The 19,264-nt window shown below is 34.8% G+C and overlaps 2 protein-coding genes across 2 annotated transcripts; one reads left to right on the forward strand and one right to left on the reverse strand.

Moving 5' to 3' along the window:
* Window positions 1-11,626: 11,626 nt before the first annotated feature.
* Window positions 11,627-14,962, reverse strand: Mccc2 (methylcrotonyl-CoA carboxylase subunit 2). Its single transcript, XM_075309489.1, has 4 exons — window positions 14,724-14,962; window positions 14,411-14,664; window positions 12,246-13,267; window positions 11,627-12,181 (listed from the first exon to the last, which is right to left on the reverse strand). Exons 1-4 carry the CDS (start codon window positions 14,850-14,852, stop codon window positions 11,841-11,843), a joined length of 1,746 nt encoding a protein of 581 aa, XP_075165604.1. The 5' UTR covers window positions 14,853-14,962; the 3' UTR covers window positions 11,627-11,840.
* Window positions 14,963-16,223: 1,261 nt separating this feature from the next.
* COX7C (Cytochrome c oxidase subunit 7C) lies at window positions 16,224-16,672 on the forward strand. The gene is made up of 2 exons (XM_075310900.1): window positions 16,224-16,407; window positions 16,542-16,672. Exons 1-2 carry the CDS (start codon window positions 16,324-16,326, stop codon window positions 16,656-16,658), a joined length of 201 nt encoding a protein of 66 aa, XP_075167015.1. The 5' UTR covers window positions 16,224-16,323; the 3' UTR covers window positions 16,659-16,672.
* Window positions 16,673-19,264: the final 2,592 nt, after the last annotated feature.

Raw genomic sequence — 19,264 nt, forward strand, 5'->3', positions numbered from 1 at the left:
TTTGGGTATCTTTGATAAGAACTTTAAAGATTTATTTGAATTTATATAGTTTTCTTTTTGTCATTCATTTATGGTCAATGAAGATGAAAGCTTTTGATTGAAAACAGGCAAATTTCTTTATAAATAAAAAAATATTTTATATTCTCGAATAATGGACAAGTGGTTTTCGGAGTACATTCTAAAGATCTGGAACATCGAATAGCGAAAAGATTACCTAATCACTGTACTGTTTTTCAGTCTGAAATATTAGCAAAAAGAGAGGTGGCGAATTGGCTGAGAATTAATGTTCCAAAAAAAATGTTGGCACTAATATACGAGGGCGGTTCGGAAACTTCTTAGCCTATCAATGAAAGAGAATAGTTAGTTTTTCAAAAATATTTTTATTTTTCAATATAATCTGAAACTTCAATACACTTAGTCCAACGCTTTTCTAGCAATTCTATCCCTTGATTAAAATAGTTTTCCTCAAGGTTTTCAAAATAGTTGTTTACAACTGTAATTGCATCTTCATTTGAGGTAAAACAGCAAGGAATTTTTTTAGATTTGGGAACAAGTAAAAGTCACTGGGAGCTAAATCAGGAGAATAAGGTGGGTGGTCAAGCAAATCGTACTTTAATTCGTTGATTTTAGCCATTGTTAAAACACTCTTGTGCTAGGGTTTCCATATGGATAATTTTCAAAAGAGAACTTTCGCTTTAAAAAAAGAGAACATTTTAACTAAAAAAGAGTTCACAATAAAAAAATTCTTTATTAAATAATGAATAATATTATTGATATTAAAATTAAAATAATAATAGATTCTAATGATAGAAACAACGAAATAAATATATAATAAAACAATAAAAAACAAAAAGAATCACATTTTCTTAAAAAATAAACAAAATAAATTCAAAAATACGCTGTCAAAAATAAAACACACCTGTTCCTATGATCTCGCCCACAATTGACGACGACAACGTATTGGCGTATTTACGTAGTACGTTCAATTACATAAATATATTTCTAATTTTAACGCCGTACGTCGAAACGTCGCAATTGTGTTCCGACCTTTAATTTGTCAACAGATTTAGCCCAGTAAACAATTAGTGGCGAATAATTGTGGCGAATTCCTACTAAAGGCCGGTATGCACCTCTAGCGAAATTTTCGGTAGCAAAAATTTATTTAAGTCTACAACAAAAAAAACAGGGCTGTGTACACAAATTTTAAACCAGCTAATCACTTTTAAAAATTGTTAATATATGTTCCAAATATTCCTCAAATAAATTGTTTATTATTTACAGACCTTTTAAAACTTTTACGCACACAATGATTGTAATAAATTAAATGTTTGCTGCCAAAATATGCTTTTGACAACCCTGTTATTTTCATTAGAGGTGCGTACCAGCTTACGAAATTGAACGCTACCGAAAATTTCGTTAGCATAAATAGCAATGCATTTCTTATGGGAATGAAATTTTTCGTTAGAGGTGCATACCGGCCTTAAATAAATAAAATTCCATCAATCTAGGACTTTTTTTGAAATAGAGTACATAAAGAGCACTGTTGGACATAAAAATACGGCACCAAAAAAAGAGAGTGAACAAAAAGATAGAAACACAAAAAGAGAACATGTTCTCTTTAAAAGAGTTGTAATGGACAGCCTATCTTGTGCCCAGCGCACGCGTTGCATTGTCTTGATGAAAATTTATGTTTTTGTGTTGTAAGTCAGGACGTTTTTCTCGAATTTGTACATTTAATTGATCCAAAAGCTTGCAATAGTACTCTGAATTTATTGTTTTACCCTTTTGCAGATAGTCAATCAATAAAATACCTTTGAAGTCCCAAAAAACCGTTGCCATAACCTTACCAGCCGATTGAATTGTTTTTGCCTTCTTTGGGGCACTTCCTCCAGCTTCAGTCCATTGTTTGGATTGTTCTTTTGTCTTTGGAGTATAGTGGTGGATCCATGTCTCATCAACAGTTATGAAACGACGCTTAATATCCATTTTATTTCGCTTAATACGATCCAAACAAGCTTGAGAAATGTTCATTCTTGTGCGTTTTTGATCGACTGTTAACAAATGCGGCACCCATCTTGCAGAAAGCTTTTTCATCTGTAGTTCTTCATGCAAAATTAAATGGTATTAGCAATTTCACGCACTCTTATTCATCGATCATTTAATACCATTTCATGTGCCTTGGCTACAATTTCTGTTGTTGTTGCTGTTTTTGGACGTCCACTACGTGGTTCATCTTCAATGCTTGTACGACCACGTTTAAATTCAGCAACCCAATTTTTTACTGTTGCATATGAAGGAGCACTTTCACCTAACACATTCACCATATCATTATGAATTTCTTGTCCCGATAAACATTTTTTATTTAAATATATAATGACGGCATGCATTTCTAATTTTTTTATTGTAAAAAAATGCGGATGCGTCTTTTTTGAACACCTGTTTCTATATGAAGGAGTTGCCAGATGGAAACAAAATTTAACATGTGTTCATAACAGAGATGGAAGTTTCCAAAACACTTAACTTTTTTCTGTTTATACCGCGCTTTTTGTGCTAGGCTAAGAAGTTTCCGAACTGCCCTCGTATACTCAGCAGTCAACCTGCAATAAAATCCTTGGACTCTGTGTTCCTTAATTCGAAAACGGTCATCGACTGCCGCAAATCTCTCAATGAGATTGATCAGCCATCATACAATATTCACCTAATATGGGTGCCTGGCCATAGGAACATACCGGGGAACTGCGAAGCGGATGAGTTAGCAAGGCTAGGGACTGATGGCAAATGTTCGATGGGAAAATTGCAAGGGTTGTAACGACACCAAGCAAATATGGCCCCATTTAAACTTAGATTACTGGCGGACCGGGAAAACATTAAATTTTCTTCAACAGAAGAAAATAATCGAGAAAGTTCAGCGGTTAAAACTATAAGTGCCAATGTGTAATAGGTACTTTTAGTTAATGTGGTATCACAATGGACTGAATAGTCTAAGTGAGCCTGAAACTTAATCGGACTGCCAACTTCGGAAAGCGACCTTGTTTGTCATCAAATTCAACAACTATACTGTTTTAATTTAGGTCATAATGTTATTATTTAATGCTTTATTCTCTTTAATTCAATGTGCAAATGTAATTCTAGAAAATTTTTTAAATGTTTACGTAAACTTTTTGTATATAGCGAATAAGAATAAAAACCTTTAATTAATTATATATTTTTATACATGTCTAAGTAGTTTTCAATTTAAGGCATCGCATTTAGGATTTTTTAATGATCATATCAAAAACCAGTTTTGGTTCTTGAAAAGACATTCTACTTTTGTAAATAGGATGTCTTAATACTGTAATGTTTGATTTCGTTTAATAACACTTTGTAATTGGCACATAACTGGACTCGAACTGTTCCTTTGGCGACATATGAAGACAATATCCGGCCAATGTGAAATCGTAAAACATCCAAAGTTAAATTCGTTGTAAATGGGTAGCTCCTAATATAGAAAAATAATTCTTCTTCTATTTTCGGGTGTCTATTGAATATATTTCTTCATTCAACCGTCAAACTGAACGGACGTGTTTTAAGCGGATTATTTCACCGTAATAAGTACCTATTACGAATTTCAAGTGTGGTGGTAAATTATTCATCCACGAAATTCAAATTCATCCACTGGGTTGCTAACTTCAGGGCCCAGTGGACGAGTATCGACTGAAGTTATAAATTTTGGCAATGACCAAGGGTTAGGCCAATTAGTCGACCTGTAGGTGGCGACACTTTGGCAATACCAGAGATAGATGAATCTGAGAGGATATAAACGAGAACTGAGAAGGGCTCAGCTCTTGGAATGATAACTGTAGCAGTATCGAGAATACGTCGGAGGCTTCCATGCTATGGAAGGTACTAGCATCCACTAACTCAGCTCCAGGTTTCATTAAAACCTCGGAGGGTAATTGGACAACGTCCAGTGAGGAGACGTTGGTTCAACAGAAGAAAAATCGAGAAGGTTCAGCGGTTAAAACTAGAAGCGCCCATATGTAATAGGTACTTTTAGTTAATTTGGTATCACAATGGACTGAATAGTCTAAGTGAGCTTGGAACTTAATCGGGCTGCCACTTTAACATAACCTAACCTTCATTGCAATTAAAAAATCATCGGCAACGAACTTCAACCCAGACAGGCGACGTTCTACTTAGCTGCATCCATCCATGCGAATTCAAAAATATCCATTCCTTTAAAACAGATTCTGTAACGATAATCAACTACACGTAATTTATTTGCTTTTAAGTTTTAAACGTGTACCGAACAGCTTACCATAATTGTCTCTTTATAAATTAGAAGAACATTCTATGAATGTCTCCATTCTCTTCAAGAAGTCAACCGTCTTTGCTTTTGTCTCACTGTCTGGCTCTATATCCTTGACTTTACTTATTATTCCGTTTGTGAATACTTTCGTAACCATTTCAAAGTCTCCTGGACGGAAATGTGTTACACAAGCTTCCGGGTAAAAGTCTTTGGCTTTCGTAATCAAGTCGCCATCAGCGTTATCCCTATTATCAAATGTATTAGATCGGGAATGAACCATATATGTTTGTCTAACGGATTGCAGGAAGAGATTTCCGGCAAGTATTTGGCTTTAAAATTATCCCCACAATTAAACGTTTTACAAATGCTATACAAATTTTGTGAAATTGGAGTTTGATCGGCGGAAACGCAAATTATATCATATCCACATTGATAGACAACGTAAACGCATTGGGCTATTGGATTCTTTCAAGGGTCCGATAGTATTTAGACCATTTTCTATAATGTCGTAGGACAATACACACTGCCAGTCGCTTCTAATGCCATTCAAACCAAATACTCGACATAAACGAGTACCATCGCCAATATCTGCCGTTACATTAATTTCATCATATGATAGACAAACTTTGCGACTGTTGACTGGCAGACTTTCCGCAAATGCTGTTATTATTTCCTTAACTTGTGGGTACATTTCTGGCATAGCTCAAATAATGAGCCTAGAATTAAGTATTTCACGAATACTGCGACCCATAACAGAAATTCAATGAAATAAAAAGCATTAATTAAACAAGTAAGGAAAGTGTAAAGTCGGGTGGGGCCGACTATATTATACCCTGCACCACTTTGTAGATCCACATTTTTCTATAGCATATCCAATGTGTTGGGTGCTATATAAAGTTTTATGTTCCATATACATATTGTTACGAATTTGATAATTATAGTTTAAGTTTATTTAAATTAGTTTCCGTTAATTTAAATTTCAAATTGTAACGATAAAATTTCGTTATAACTTGTTGGAATCATCTATTCATTTTCTAGCACTTTCCTGAATTTCTTTTATGTTCTTTTGTTTGCTTATTTTCATGTAAGTTCTCACTCTCTTTGATAACAACCCCTTTGTTTTGTTATTTTGCATTCTCATTTCATCTCATTGTATATTGTCATTGTTTTTGTTCTTGTAGTAATGCGAGCGCATATCTATGTGAGTGTGTATGTGTTTGGCAGCCACCAGATGAATGACTTAATGGTCGTAGATCCTTCTATCATTGTCTAAGAATGTTCTGGCGTTGCCAGAATATTGTAGTGCTACCAGAATGTTCTCGAATTGCCACACCGTCATATATAAAAGCGCTCGCATGCTGCTAACGAGTCAGTCTTAATTAAAGCGTCAAACGAATAACTTCAGTGTGAACGAATTGTAAAGTGTGAAGTCATAGTAAATAAATTGTAGATTGCCGTTATTTAAAAGAACTGTGTTTTAATTGTCGGGTAATTAAAAACGCCTAAATATAAAAACGTAACAATTGGTGTCGGAAGTGAAATAACGGAAAAAAATCTACAATGAAGTTTAATGAGCTTCGTGTGGAAGACTTAAAAAAGGAATTGAGCAAACTGGAGCTGCCGACAACAGGAAACAAGGCTCAATTACAAAAGCGACTACTGGAAGAGTTCGAGCGGCGCAGTATTGATATCGAAACACATGAGTTCGATTATAAGGAAGATCTTGACGAATCAGTAGTAGCCAGCGCCTTGGAAACTCCATCTGTAGCTTCTAATGTTGTTGATTACACATCGATGGTCAATATTTTGAGCAAAATGATGGAAGAAAATTCTCTAAAAATGCAAGAGAATTCTAGAAAAATGATGGAAGCTAATTCTAGAAAATTGGAAGAAAAATTCGACGAAAATTCAAAAAAGATGGACGAAAATTCTAGAATTCTAAATGAGAATCTTCAACAAATTGCTGAAGGCATGGAAAAACGTGTGGACCATATCGAAAGCCAAATTGGGGAGCTGGATAAGAAGATTATTTCTGTGGATGAGAAAATTATGGTTCATGATGAGAAGTTTCTACACATTGAAAGAAAAATGTCAGAGCTGGAAATTAAAGGTGGGCCAGTGCGCGTCATCGAGGGCTCAAAAACCAAACCTCCTGTTTTCGATGGCTCAACTTCATTTGATGTATTCAAATTCCAATTTGAAATGGTTGCTTCTAGAAATTTATGGAACGACAATGACAAAGCAATTGAACTTCTATTGGCATTAAAGGGCAACGCCGCTGATGTGATACAAAGCATTCCCGCTGCCTCTAGAAATAATTATAATGAAGTAATAGCGGCACTTCAACGTAAGTACGGCGGAGAACATAAGCAAGACATCTTCAGAATGGAATTAAGAGGAAGAGTCCAGAAGTCAAATGAGACTCTACAAGACTTTGCAACAGAGGTTGAGCGGTTGGTGCTTTTGGCATACCCAGGAGAGAGTCACCCACTTGTGGACCGCATCAAAATTGAGACCTTTGTGAATGGCATTCGAGACCCAGACATAAAATGTGCAACATATGCCGCACAAAAAGCTACATTCACAGAAACAGTAACATTTGCACTTGTACAAGAGACTGCGAGATTGCTGGCACGGCCTCAAATTCACAAAGTACGCAGAGTAGAGACCGAGTGTGAAGAATTGAAATCGGTCATTGAATTGGTAAAAGAGGCTGTAAAGCAGATAATGCAAGAAATGAAGCAGCAAGCAAATAAATCTAGAATGAAATGCTATAACTGTGATAAGGCTGGACATCTTTCCCGGGAATGTAAAGCGTGGCGTAAAACGTCGGGGACAATCTCGCCATTTCCATTAAACAATAATCAGAAGAAGGCGATCACAAAGCCAAGCGACTCAAATTCAAATTTTGCGGATAATAGAAAAGGTGGCAAACAAGTTATTGATCAAGCCTTGACACGACGGCATTGCAATGTAGAAAGCAGACGCTACTCGAAGGCTGAACCAAAGGAGACAGTTGTAAATGTCAGGCAGTTACACATCGAATCTGGCACAGACTGGTCAACAGAGCAACGTAAAGATCCCATTCTGAGAAAAATTATTTCGGCAAAACAAGAAAATAAGAAACCCAGCAAGAAAGACATCGCAGCCGAAAGTCCACTTATGAAAGCATACTGGGCTCAATGGGATAGTTTAGTTCTAGTCAATGGATCCCTGCAACGTAAATGGGAAAGCGAAGATGGCAAGAGCAGCCGAAATTTGATCATCGTTCCAGATTCCAAAATAAGAGATGTTTTGGCGGAGTTCCATAATGGTCCCAGTGGAGGTCATCTGGGAATAACCAAAACCGCCGAGAAAGTGAAGCAACGATTCTACTGGGTTGGATGCCAGAAATCAATTGCTGAATGGGTAGCCAATTGCGAGAAGTGCATGAAGGCGAAAGGTCCAACAAGGAAAAGTCGAGGTCCTATGCAAGAGTATAGACCTGGAGCCCCGTTTGAAAGAATAGCAATGGACGTGGCAGGCCCTTTCCCAGTAAGTGATTCTGGAAACCGTTATGTCCTTGTGGTCATGGATTACTTCAGCAAATGGCCGGAGGTGTATGCAATTCCAAACCAAGAGGCAAAAACGATTGTGGATGTTGTCAACAAAAACTGGATATGTCGCTACGGTGTGCCGTCCGAGATTCACTCAGACCAGGGAAGAAATTTTGAATCGGCCATATTCAAAGAGATGTGTGAATCCCTTGGTATCAAGAAAACGAGGACTACACCATTACATCCACAATCCGATGGCATGGTAGAAAGGTTTAATCGCACTCTGGAGGAACATCTTCGAAAAGTAGTGGACAACGGCCAGAGGGACTGGGACGAGCATATACCAAAGTTTTTGCTGTCCTATAGATCTGCCATTCATGATTCCACCTCTCGAACACCGGCCAATATTCTATTCGGAACTGAGTTGAAGTTGCCTGGAGATCTGATATTCGGCGCTAAACCTAATGAGCTCGCCATGGAAGAAAACAGAAACGACATTCCAAACACTTTCGGAGAAGTTCACGAATCAGTGCGCAACAAAATAAAAATGGTCAGCAACAGAATGAAGGCGAGATACGATCGTGCTGTAAATACTGAGGGCTTCCAAGAAGAAGAATTGGTTCTGCTATTTAACCCGCAACGAAAGAAAGGACTGTGTCCCAAACTGCAAACACAGTGGGAAGGCCCATACAAAGTCATCAAGAAGATCAATGATGTTGTATACCGGATTCAGAAGGACGACAGCCCTAGATCAAAGATGAAAGTTGTACATCTGGAACGATTGGCTCCTTACGGAACAGGTTCTGTGCCTGTTCGGGACGAACAGGCTTAAGCGGGAGGCAGTGTTACGAATTTGATAATTATAGTTTAAGTTTATTTAAATTAGTTTCCGTTAATTTAAATTTCAAATTGTAACGATAAAATTTCGTTATAACTTGTTGGAATCATCTATTCATTTTCTAGCACTTTCCTGAATTTCTTTTATGTTCTTTTGTTTGCTTATTTTCATGTAAGTTCTCACTCTCTTTGATAACAACCCCTTTGTTTTGTTATTTTGCATTCTCATTTCATCTCATTGTATATTGTCATTGTTTTTGTTCTTGTAGTAATGCGAGCGCATATCTATGTGAGTGTGTATGTGTTTGGCAGCCACCAGATGAATGACTTAATGGTCGTAGATCCTTCTATCATTGTCTAAGAATGTTCTGGCGTTGCCAGAATATTGTAGTGCTACCAGAATGTTCTCGAATTGCCACACCGTCATATATAAAAGCGCTCGCATGCTGCTAACGAGTCAGTCTTAATTAAAGCGTCAAACGAATAACTTCAGTGTGAACGAATTGTAAAGTGTGAAGTCATAGTAAATAAATTGTAGATTGCCGTTATTTAAAAGAACTGTGTTTTAATTGTCGGGTAATTAAAAACGCCTAAATATAAAAACGTAACAATATATTTAAATCTGACCATATACATATATATTTGAGCTATATCCAAATCTGAACCGATTTCTTAAAAAATCAATAGGGTTCTATTCTGGCCCAAGACACATATTTGTGCCAAATTTGATGCCGATTGGACGAAAACTGCGACCTAGACTAAGATCACAAAAATGTGTTCACAGACAGACGGACGGACATGGCTTTGCAACATCCTTCTGGATGTTGCAAACATATGCGCTAACTTATAATACCCGGTTTCACAGTGTGAAACCAAAATATTTCCAATTAAGAATTTTATTGAAGTTGAAGACGTAATTGATTAACAAATGAACTGAAACAATTAATTTTTTAATCAAAGTGAAAAATAAAGTCAATAAAGACATTTATTTTAATTTTTACTTTTTTAATTTAACTTTATCTAAAGGTATTTAATAAATTATAATAATAATTTATTTGAAAGAAAATAAACTTTTTCAATCGTTGCTTTGGATGATTCCCCATCAAGTTATAATAAAATTTGCAAAAAAAAAAGTTATCATTTCGTTCTGTTTTTACACATTTGATTTCAATTTTAAAGTAATAATGTTAGCAATATTAATTAATTAATTAGTAAACTATTAATATGCCCTGTACTATGCTATGTTCACCGGCATAAATTTGTTGCTTTTAATACTATGGTTCACGCATTTTCGAGATTTCAGACATCAAAACAGGTTATTTAGAGCAAAATGTTAGCGTAGTGTAAGACACTTATGGATCTCTTCATCAGGATGCTATATCTATTCCATGTTTAGCTCAATGACAAGGGTCCTCCTTTTTATAGCCAAACGGCGTTTCACATTAAGAGGAAATCACTTAAAGAAGCTTTGAAATTCTCACAAATGTCACCAACATTACCGAGAAACTTTTTGGTGTTCGGTCGAAACTTGAATTGAACCCATTATCCTTTGTATACAATTCGGGTATGCTTACCATTGATCCGCGGTGGCTTCCTATCGTGGGTATAAAATCGAGTTTTGAGAAGATGCCCTGGAATAGTGAATGCAACATATTTTCACAATTTTTATATACACACTCATAAAAAAAAGTCAGCTAAAAACAGCAGTCGATATCTGCTGTTATACTTTTGTACTTCAGGACCTAATGAACAACAAATTATAAAATTTTTAGGTTATACATTTTTCCTCAAAGCATATTTAAGAACCAAAAGTAGTTTTTGGTATATTTTTGCACTGTAATATACTTACAAGCTCCTAAATACGATCACCAACCATTTTGTTTGCTGTTACGCCTCGATTCGATAAATATTCAGATTTTTGGTCAAATACTATAGATATTCATAAAATATTGTTTTAATTATGTTAAAACAATATATGTCAGTTGACATTTTTATTTGTTTCAGGCAAAATAAAACATGTTTTACTGTAATCGACCTTAAAAAATAGCAGGAAATGTTTGCTATTTCAGCAAACAGTGACTGCTGCCCCTTTTTCAGCAGACTTTCTGTTGTTTTAGCAGACTCTTCTGCCGTCCCTACTAACAAATTTCTTTGGGTGCATATACCATTATAGTGCCACTTAACGACCATTATAGTGTCACTTAAAAGGATCCATGGTAGCGATAGGAAAATCGAATAATGCTGGAAGGGAAGAGGCACTAAATATTTGTATTTTAGAAAAATCATATTTCGTGAATCCAGGGCCTTTAATTTTTTTTGCAAAAAATCCTCTTTAGGCTCTCCATAGGAGATCGTCTCAAACCCTGGTCAAAGCACGCCTACACACATCACTTTGAATTCACGTTAGCCCAAAATTTAAAGTATTGTTTACTTGATATTATTAAAATATACTATTCATCCCAATACAAAAATTAAAAAAACAAATAATTTTTCAGGTGTCAACATCTTGAAAACTACGCCGGTATTAGGTTTGCATTATCGCGCTAAAATAGCCATTTTACACGTTTAATTTTCTTTCATAATGTCTTTAATTTTTAACTTCATTCTGCTTTTACTATTTTTTTTTTATTTTAGCGGTTTAGGGTAGGTATTAAGATCGCATTATCCTGCTAAAACAGAAATTTGTTCACGGTCATTTTTTTTTAATTCATTTTAAATAAAATAAACCATTTCAATTGTTACTTCGTATCGTTCCCCTTCAAGTTATAAAATGTTCCACAAAAAAATTAGTAACGATATGCTACTTTTAAAGATTTATTTTTGATTTTAGCGGCCAAACTCGAAATTATTACCCACCTTTTCGAAGTTTATATACACCTATACGGAAAAAATATTTACTTACATTCTTTTAATAATGTACACACAAGATTTAAAAATATGAAATATTTTAGTACAATACATAGCGTTTTTTTGGGACAAGGGGTTTTATTTTTAGACTTACTTTTTTACAGAATTTTGTTTATATTGAACTTAACTCTAATAAATGCAACAGTTTCACAAACATTATGGAAGGTATTCACAAAAACGTACGTAGTTTCTACGATTCGATACTTAATAAATGCACATTTCCCCATCGAAAGAAAAGTGGGTTTTGGAGTTTTCTTTTTTGATTCTTTGGTTTACATGCGGAACACACCAAATTTAGTATTATCGCCAGGATTATTGAGAGCTGTTTTCAAACTCAATCCTAAAACTTGGCGTGTATTAGCTGGATCTATAATACCATCATCCCACAGACGAGCAGTACTATAGTAAGGAGAACCTTCCTTTTCGAAGGTTTCCATAATGGGAGCCTTCAATTTGTTAGCTTCCGCTTCTGTAAATTCTTTTCCAGCACGTTTTCTTTGATCGGCAGTAATTTGAGCCAATACATTAGCAGCTTGTGTACCGCCCATAACTGATATGCGAGAATTTGGCCACATAAAAAGAAATCTTGGAGAGTATGCTCGGCCACACATGCCTGAAAGGTAAAAATTATATCATTTAAAATCCGAAAAAAATAAAGGATTATTTTTGAAACTTACCATAATTACCAGCTCCATATGAACCACCTATAATGACAGTGAATTTTGGAACATTAGCGCATGCAACGGCTGTAACCATTTTGGCTCCATTTTTGGCAATTCCATGTGCTTCCGCATCGCGTCCAACCATAAATCCAGTGATATTTTGCAAAAATACTAGTGGAATATTTCTTTGGGCACACAGTTGTATAAAATGTGCACCTTTCAAGGCGCTCTCCGAAAAAAGAACTCCGTTATTTCCGACAATACCAACGGTATGACCATAAAGTTTAGCAAAACCACATACTAGAGTTTCACCATACAGTTTTTTGAATTCTGTGAAGCGACTACCATCGACAATACGTGCTATTACCTCGCGTACATCAAAACTCTTTGTTAGATTTGGACCGACAATGCCATACAATTCACGTGGATCATATTTAGGTTCTTCAACTTCGGCCTCAAAAATGTTAGATGCCGCTTTGATAGTCTTTTTACTCGAGTAGAGTAAATTTTCATTGTAAGCATTGGTTGCAGCGGTATTTAAATTGCTCACGACTTGACGTGCCAAATAGAGAGCATGTTCATCATCGACAGCATAATGATCCGTTACACCCGAAGTTTTACAATGTAAATCAGCACCGCCTAAATCTTCAGCAGATACTTCTTCTCCAGTGGCGGCTTTTACTAATGGTGGACCAGCCAAAAATATAGTTCCTTGCTTTTTAACAATAATACTTTCGTCAGCCATAGCTGGGACGTAGGCACCACCAGCTGTACAGCTTCCCATGACAACAGCTATTTGAGGAATCCCTAATGCTGACATATTAGCTTGATTGTAGAAAATGCGACCAAAATGCAACTTATCGGGGAAGACCTCAGCTTGACGAGGTAAATTGGCACCGCCTGAATCCACAAGATAGACACATGGAAGTCTATTCTCTTGAGCAACCTCCTGAGCTCTTAAATGTTTTTTCACCGTTATTGGATAGTAGGAACCACCCTTGACTGTGGCATCATTGGCAACAACTACACATTCAGTTCTGAAAAATGTTTAAATTTCATATGATAATTATTTTATGTATGATATAAAAAGCAATTAGTAAATATTTTCATACTAAACAATGGAAGGAAGACTTCTGGAGACCATAAACTTCTAACGCAGATTTATACTGAATTTTCCGGTGATGGAATACTGATAACTAAACTTGGAATAAGTGATGTGCTCTTTGTGGATGTTCTCACAGTGGACGACCTTCCCCAAGAACGGTATATATGGGTTCTATATTAAAAAAAGGGGCCACTGTAAACCATATTTAAAAAATAACCATTCATTCAAATGTCCCAAAAAAACGAACTCTTGGTTCCGAAGAAATAATTTCTATATATGAGTAATATCGAAAAAACGGATCGACATCAAACATATTCAGCATAACTGTTAAGTGGTATAAAATACATCCAAATTTCAAATTTGCGCTAAATCGAATGAAAATTGTGACATATATAGTTAAGAAATAAAATGGGCAATATGAGAACTATATGACAAAAAACCGGCGCTTAAAAACAATATACACTAAATTTTTTCATGAGTGTAAAAACGCATCACATTCTATTTCTATAAGGGAGTTGATCAAATTGGTGCAAAATAAAGTAAGTTCGACCGGGCCGAATCTTAAAAACCCACCACCATGGATCACATATAAGAGTATCATTTAAGAAAATAACGGCTTACATTATAGTATATAGAATTTCAGGTGGTTATGATACTCCCTCAATAATATTAGTTCAAATGGAAACGTTATTACGCCAAACAGATAAAATTTAAGTTTATACGCGATGGCTTCCATGGTTTTTAGTACGACGAAAACTGGGAAAAAGGCCTTTGAATTGTTTGTCTTTTTCCGTTTTTTCTCTAGCAAACCTGATCATCCAGAGGTACTACTTTATATATCTATTTTTTGCCACAAACGTCCATAAAGCAGAAATATGAATTGACTGCATATTTAGGAAATAATAATATGTTGTCTACCGTATCCGGAATAGTATTTTTCTCTATTTTTAATTATCGTGTGAAATACGAATTGCCTGAATTTGTAACCAAAGCTCCTACCGCATATTTACCTGACACTTCCATAGTGCTATTTCAATAGTTGTCATTTTTATAGATTATTAATAACATATCTTACCCGCATATGCGACCAACTCCAGTAATAATGCCTCCAGAGTTAACCACTTCATCACCATACAACTGATAACCAGCCAAAGTACTCAATTCCAAAAATGGTGATCCTTTATCCAGTAGTTTATTGATGCGCTCACGAGCCAACAGCTTGCCTCTAGACGTGTGTCGTTCAATGGCTTTGTCCCCACCACCAGTTAAAACTTCACTCGTAATCGAACGCAACTCATCCACTAACTTTACCATATCTTTTTCATTTTCCTGGTTCAAATAATGTTATCAGCATGAGAATTATGCAACTGGTCAACACAAAAACTCACCTTAAATTCGCTCGAATTAGAATCGACAGAAGTTGGCAAAACATTGCCCTCTCCTACATGTAATAAGCGAATTGAACCCCGCAACACATTGGTAGTGAAGGAATTTCGGAAAATGCTGAGTTTCAGCATTATTAGTGTATAAATGCAATCGAAACGGTAAGTATAAACTAATAAATAAATGTACTCGACAGCACAACAGAAAAACAACTGTGCAAAATGTTGGCGATCGGACCTGTTAAAATTACGAAAGAATGAATGAAGTCAACATCTCTGTCATTACAAACGAATGTACGGTTTTATGATCATTGTACCCATCTAAATAAAATATATTGGCGATCAACAGCAATTTCAAAAGCGATGAAGAAAATATTGTACCTCATTTCTCCGAAGCAACAATAAATACAGAAAAATGTATATATTGTGCCGCTCAGATAAACAAATAATTTACAAGAATATCGTCAAAAGTTTGGACATTCAAAGTCAATTGGAAACATATTCGATAATGTTTCCAAAGCAACCTATTTGCATACATGTATTTTTTAGTTGAATTCTACTATAGGCCGGTATGCACCTCTAGCGAAAAATTTCATTCCCATAAGAAATGCATTGCTATTTATGCTAACGAAATTTTCGGTAGCGTTCAATTTCGTAAGGTGGTACGCACCTCTAATGAAAATAGCAGGGTTGTCAAAAGCATATTTTGGCAGCAAACATTTAATTTATTACAATCATTGTGTGCGTAAATGTTTTAAAAGGTCTGTAAATAATAAACAATTTATTTGAGGAATATTTGGAACATATATTAACAATTTTTAAAAGCGATTAGCTGGTTTAAAATTTGTGTACACAGCCCTGTTTTTTTTGTTGTAGACTTAAATAAATATTTGCTACCGAAAATTTCGCTAGAGGTGCATACCGGCCTTATCTGGTATTGAGAACTCGAGTTTTCGAATTAAATCTTAAGGCGTTTTCTTTTCTGAAAATATGATATGTCTTCATTTTGTCTTTACAGAATGTACATTTTTAAAATGCTGCCAGCAAACAAAAAATGCTATTTTAACGACCAGAAATGAATTCAAAGTAGTAAACAAGGTGAACATAATTAGGTTTATCCTTGAAAAAATTTTTTGATACTGTGTTCTCCGCCTTTTCTATTTACTGCGATCTTATTCTAAAGAATGTAAACCAATTCAATTGATGCTCTCAAAAGGTGTTTATAAGTTTCTAGTTATTGTACCAAAAAAAAAACACATAATAAAGATATTAAAGAATGGCCTTAATGTAGTAATATGACGGGCGCCAGATAACACTTTTGTCCTACTAGTGTTTTCGTATCGGTGTGAAATCTGTTGGAAAATGTAATTTATTTCTCATTTAAAACATATGCAATAACAAAAGACAGAGCTGGATATATACCATTGATGATAACTTGGCAACACTGCGACTAAGCATATTGACATTTGTAAACAAATCAGTTACCAATGAATTTTGAGTACCCGTTGACTACAAATCACTAGTGTTTGTTCAAGAGTTTGACACTACCAGCAGAGAAGAATTTTCATCTCGTGTTTGTTAAAGCCCAAATTTTTAGTGCAAAAAAATGTTGAACCCAACCAAATTGCTGGCCCGTAATGTTTCCAAGTTCATGGTCAGGCACCACAGCCATGGTGGTATTCCCGGAGAGGTAAGTGTCGTGCAATTAAGAAATGAAATTTGCTTCTAAACTTTGTAATCAACTCAGATTGTGATTACATAATTTGAACTTTTTCTTGATGGAAAAATTATAACACGAAATTAATTTCTTTTTTTCTTTTCCAGAACTTGCCCTTCAGCTTGAACAATCGCTACAAGTTGACAGCAATTTTCACCACCTTTACCGTTTTGGGTTTTGGTTCACCATTCTTGATCGTCAGACATCAACTCTTGAAATCTTAAATACCAAAATTTAGGTTAGTATAATAAAACTATGCGAGTTTTATAATATAAATGGCCAGTGAGCAATAGAATAAAGCAATTTCTTCGCGGTTTTCTTGAAATTGTTAAATGTTATGTAATTTCTTTTGTTACTTTGCCATGTAATTTTCCCCCGGACCTATGCCAGAATGTTATGATTTCGGATTTTATTAATAATATGTTGAAACTGCAAAAGGGTCTGTGCCCTTTTCAGTTCATCCATATTCGGACAGTAGTTTAATAAAAAAACTTCCCCAACAAGTCCAGATTAAATTAGGTGTGAAACCACTTATAGGAGCTTTGAAACACTCGGACATGGTGAATAGAGCTAACAATAATCTGTAGTCAAAATGGGCATGAAAAGCAATGAGTCACAATGCTTTGCCAATCTAGCACGTCAATTGAAAAGTTTCGGACAAATGCACTGATTATATTCATCTTTTCTGAGAAACAGATGTCCTGTCCCCCTGTACTGGTTTACGAATTCGCAAAACTTTCTCCAACCTTTATTTTCTGAACCACAATGATATATAATACGAAATTGGTCTACATAGTTCCTATGGATATGCAATTTAGTTGAAAGAAATTTCATGACAAAACATGAAATGGTTCAAAATCTATTTACTTTTGCGTTTTACGAATTCGAAAATATTCTCCATCTGGAGAATATCGTGGATGCGGGAACTATTCAAGAGAAACTAATGTAGGTAGTAGCCGTAGTTTTCATTGGTTTGTTACACATTTCATTATATTGATGAAGATGAGCTTTACATTCTTCAAATAGGGTCGTTTTCTCGGATTTCATCCTCGTACTGAATGGTATGATGCACACGTTGAGTATGTTTAGAGTGTAGCCTACACCTGACTGCCACATAAAATATTAGCAATGATTCAATCCTTCTTTCAAGAAAATTTAACAAAAACCAACTAGGGAGTTGATAATTACTTTCTATTCATCTAATAAAGAAAAAAATGGAAGTTAAAAATGTATACTGCACCCAAAAATATTTACACTTATTATATGAGCCAAAGTATTGGAACTGTTCGTAAGCCGCATATAAAGAATAATAGTTTTAATCCGTGTGTTCTCAAGCTTCTGTAAACATAGAATCGGGCGGATATCATTTATGATAGAGAAGTTCATTAACTGTGGTATCAAAATGAACTTAATATTCTGAAGTGATTTTTAAATAAAGGGCTGTCATCATACCTAACTATATATGTATGCATATTAGGGCTATAACCATTTTTTTTTTTTTTGGTTTAGTACCACGAGATGCGCCATGATGTTTTATTAATGAAAAGCATTATCTTGCATCATTTTAAGAAAAAACCTTCACCCACCAAACGCATTTTCTAAATCAATACAAAAAAAAAAAAATAAAAATTTTGGAATTTTTTTGAACCACTATTACACTTTTCTTATAAGACGTATTGAAATGCAATGAATCACGAAGCCAAATTATTAACAATAAAGGGGGCTATACTCGAAAACGCGTCGAAGAAGCTAAAATTTCCATTAAAACTAAAATAAAGTTTGACAGAATTGTTTTTTGTTTTTATATTCATATTCTAAACGTCATCGCTGTTGGTGGGTGAACTTTTTTGACGCTAGCGAAAAAGTAAAAACGTATTTCTTCATAGTTTTTAATGGCCTATTGGACTATAGTATGCCAATTTTGAAATTCGCAAAAATTGTTAAAAAGTTATAGCCCTAATGTATATGCTATATGAAGTTGTAGTTTAACTCGCCTAGTGATTTAAAATTACGAATAGCGACTTTGTTTATATATTATAATAAATAATATATAAAACGGGACATATGACTTCGTATACATTGTCCAACCTTAATATCGCTTCTACGAGAGCGATGGTGATGGTCGAACAAAGGACACTGGCACTGTACGATACTCAAAATAATGCCAGATCTGACAAACACCAAAAGAAAATTTTGCTTTAAAATTCATTGAGTAAGTAGGTTTTGAGGTCTTCTTAAAAGATATTGAAGTTTTTAAGGATGAAACATTAGTAAAATAAAGGCAGTTTGGCTGAGATGTTGCCATAAATACATATTCAGGCAGCAATACTACTACAAATGGCTATAAATCAAAGATCGAGATCCTCCTAAATAGGAAATAACTTACATACATATGAGGATATAGAATCTATTGGGATCTTGTAATATCTGTAACTTATACAACAAACCGTCATTTGCGAAAACTGAGAATTTGTTTTTTTTTAACATGACAAGCTATGCCAGCAACGTTCCAATATTATACTTTTAAAACTTCTGAACTTTTAACTTATATTCTATTCAAATATTTTTATATTTTACAATTATATTCTAATATACATCTTGTTTTTTTTTTTCAATTTTCAGATTAAACGAGTTGCGTTTAACATAGAAGCGATAATGATTCAGTCTAAAAGTATGGGGTGAACTATATAAGATGTAAAGTTAAATACGAAATATAACAACAAAATAAAAAAAGAAAAAAAGATTTTTATTTTTAAAAATAAGCCTATCGAACAAGTAGGTGGTTAAAACATAGCTAAACTTTATCAGATAATTTGCAAATGTGAATGTA

Source organism: Haematobia irritans, chromosome 5 (genome assembly GCF_050003625.1).
Source record: "Haematobia irritans isolate KBUSLIRL chromosome 5, ASM5000362v1, whole genome shotgun sequence".
NCBI classification, from domain to species: Eukaryota; Metazoa; Arthropoda; class Insecta; order Diptera; family Muscidae; genus Haematobia; species Haematobia irritans.

Coding starts and splice junctions, on each gene's coding strand:
- COX7C (XM_075310900.1), top strand. CDS start 16,324: ATGTTGAACCCAACCAAATTGCTGGCCCGTAATGTTTCCAAGTTCATG. Junction 16,408..16,541: donor ATGGTGGTATTCCCGGAGAG/GTAAGTGTCGTG, acceptor TTTCTTTTCCAG/AACTTGCCCTTCAGCTTGAA.
- Mccc2 (XM_075309489.1), bottom strand. CDS start 14,852: ATGCTGAAACTCAGCATTTTCCGAAATTCCTTCACTACCAATGTGTTG. Junction 14,665..14,723: donor CTAATTCGAGCGAATTTAAG/GTGAGTTTTTGT, acceptor TATTTGAACCAG/GAAAATGAAAAAGATATGGT. Junction 13,268..14,410: donor GGAGTTGGTCGCATATGCGG/GTAAGATATGTT, acceptor AACATTTTTCAG/AACTGAATGTGTAGTTGTTG.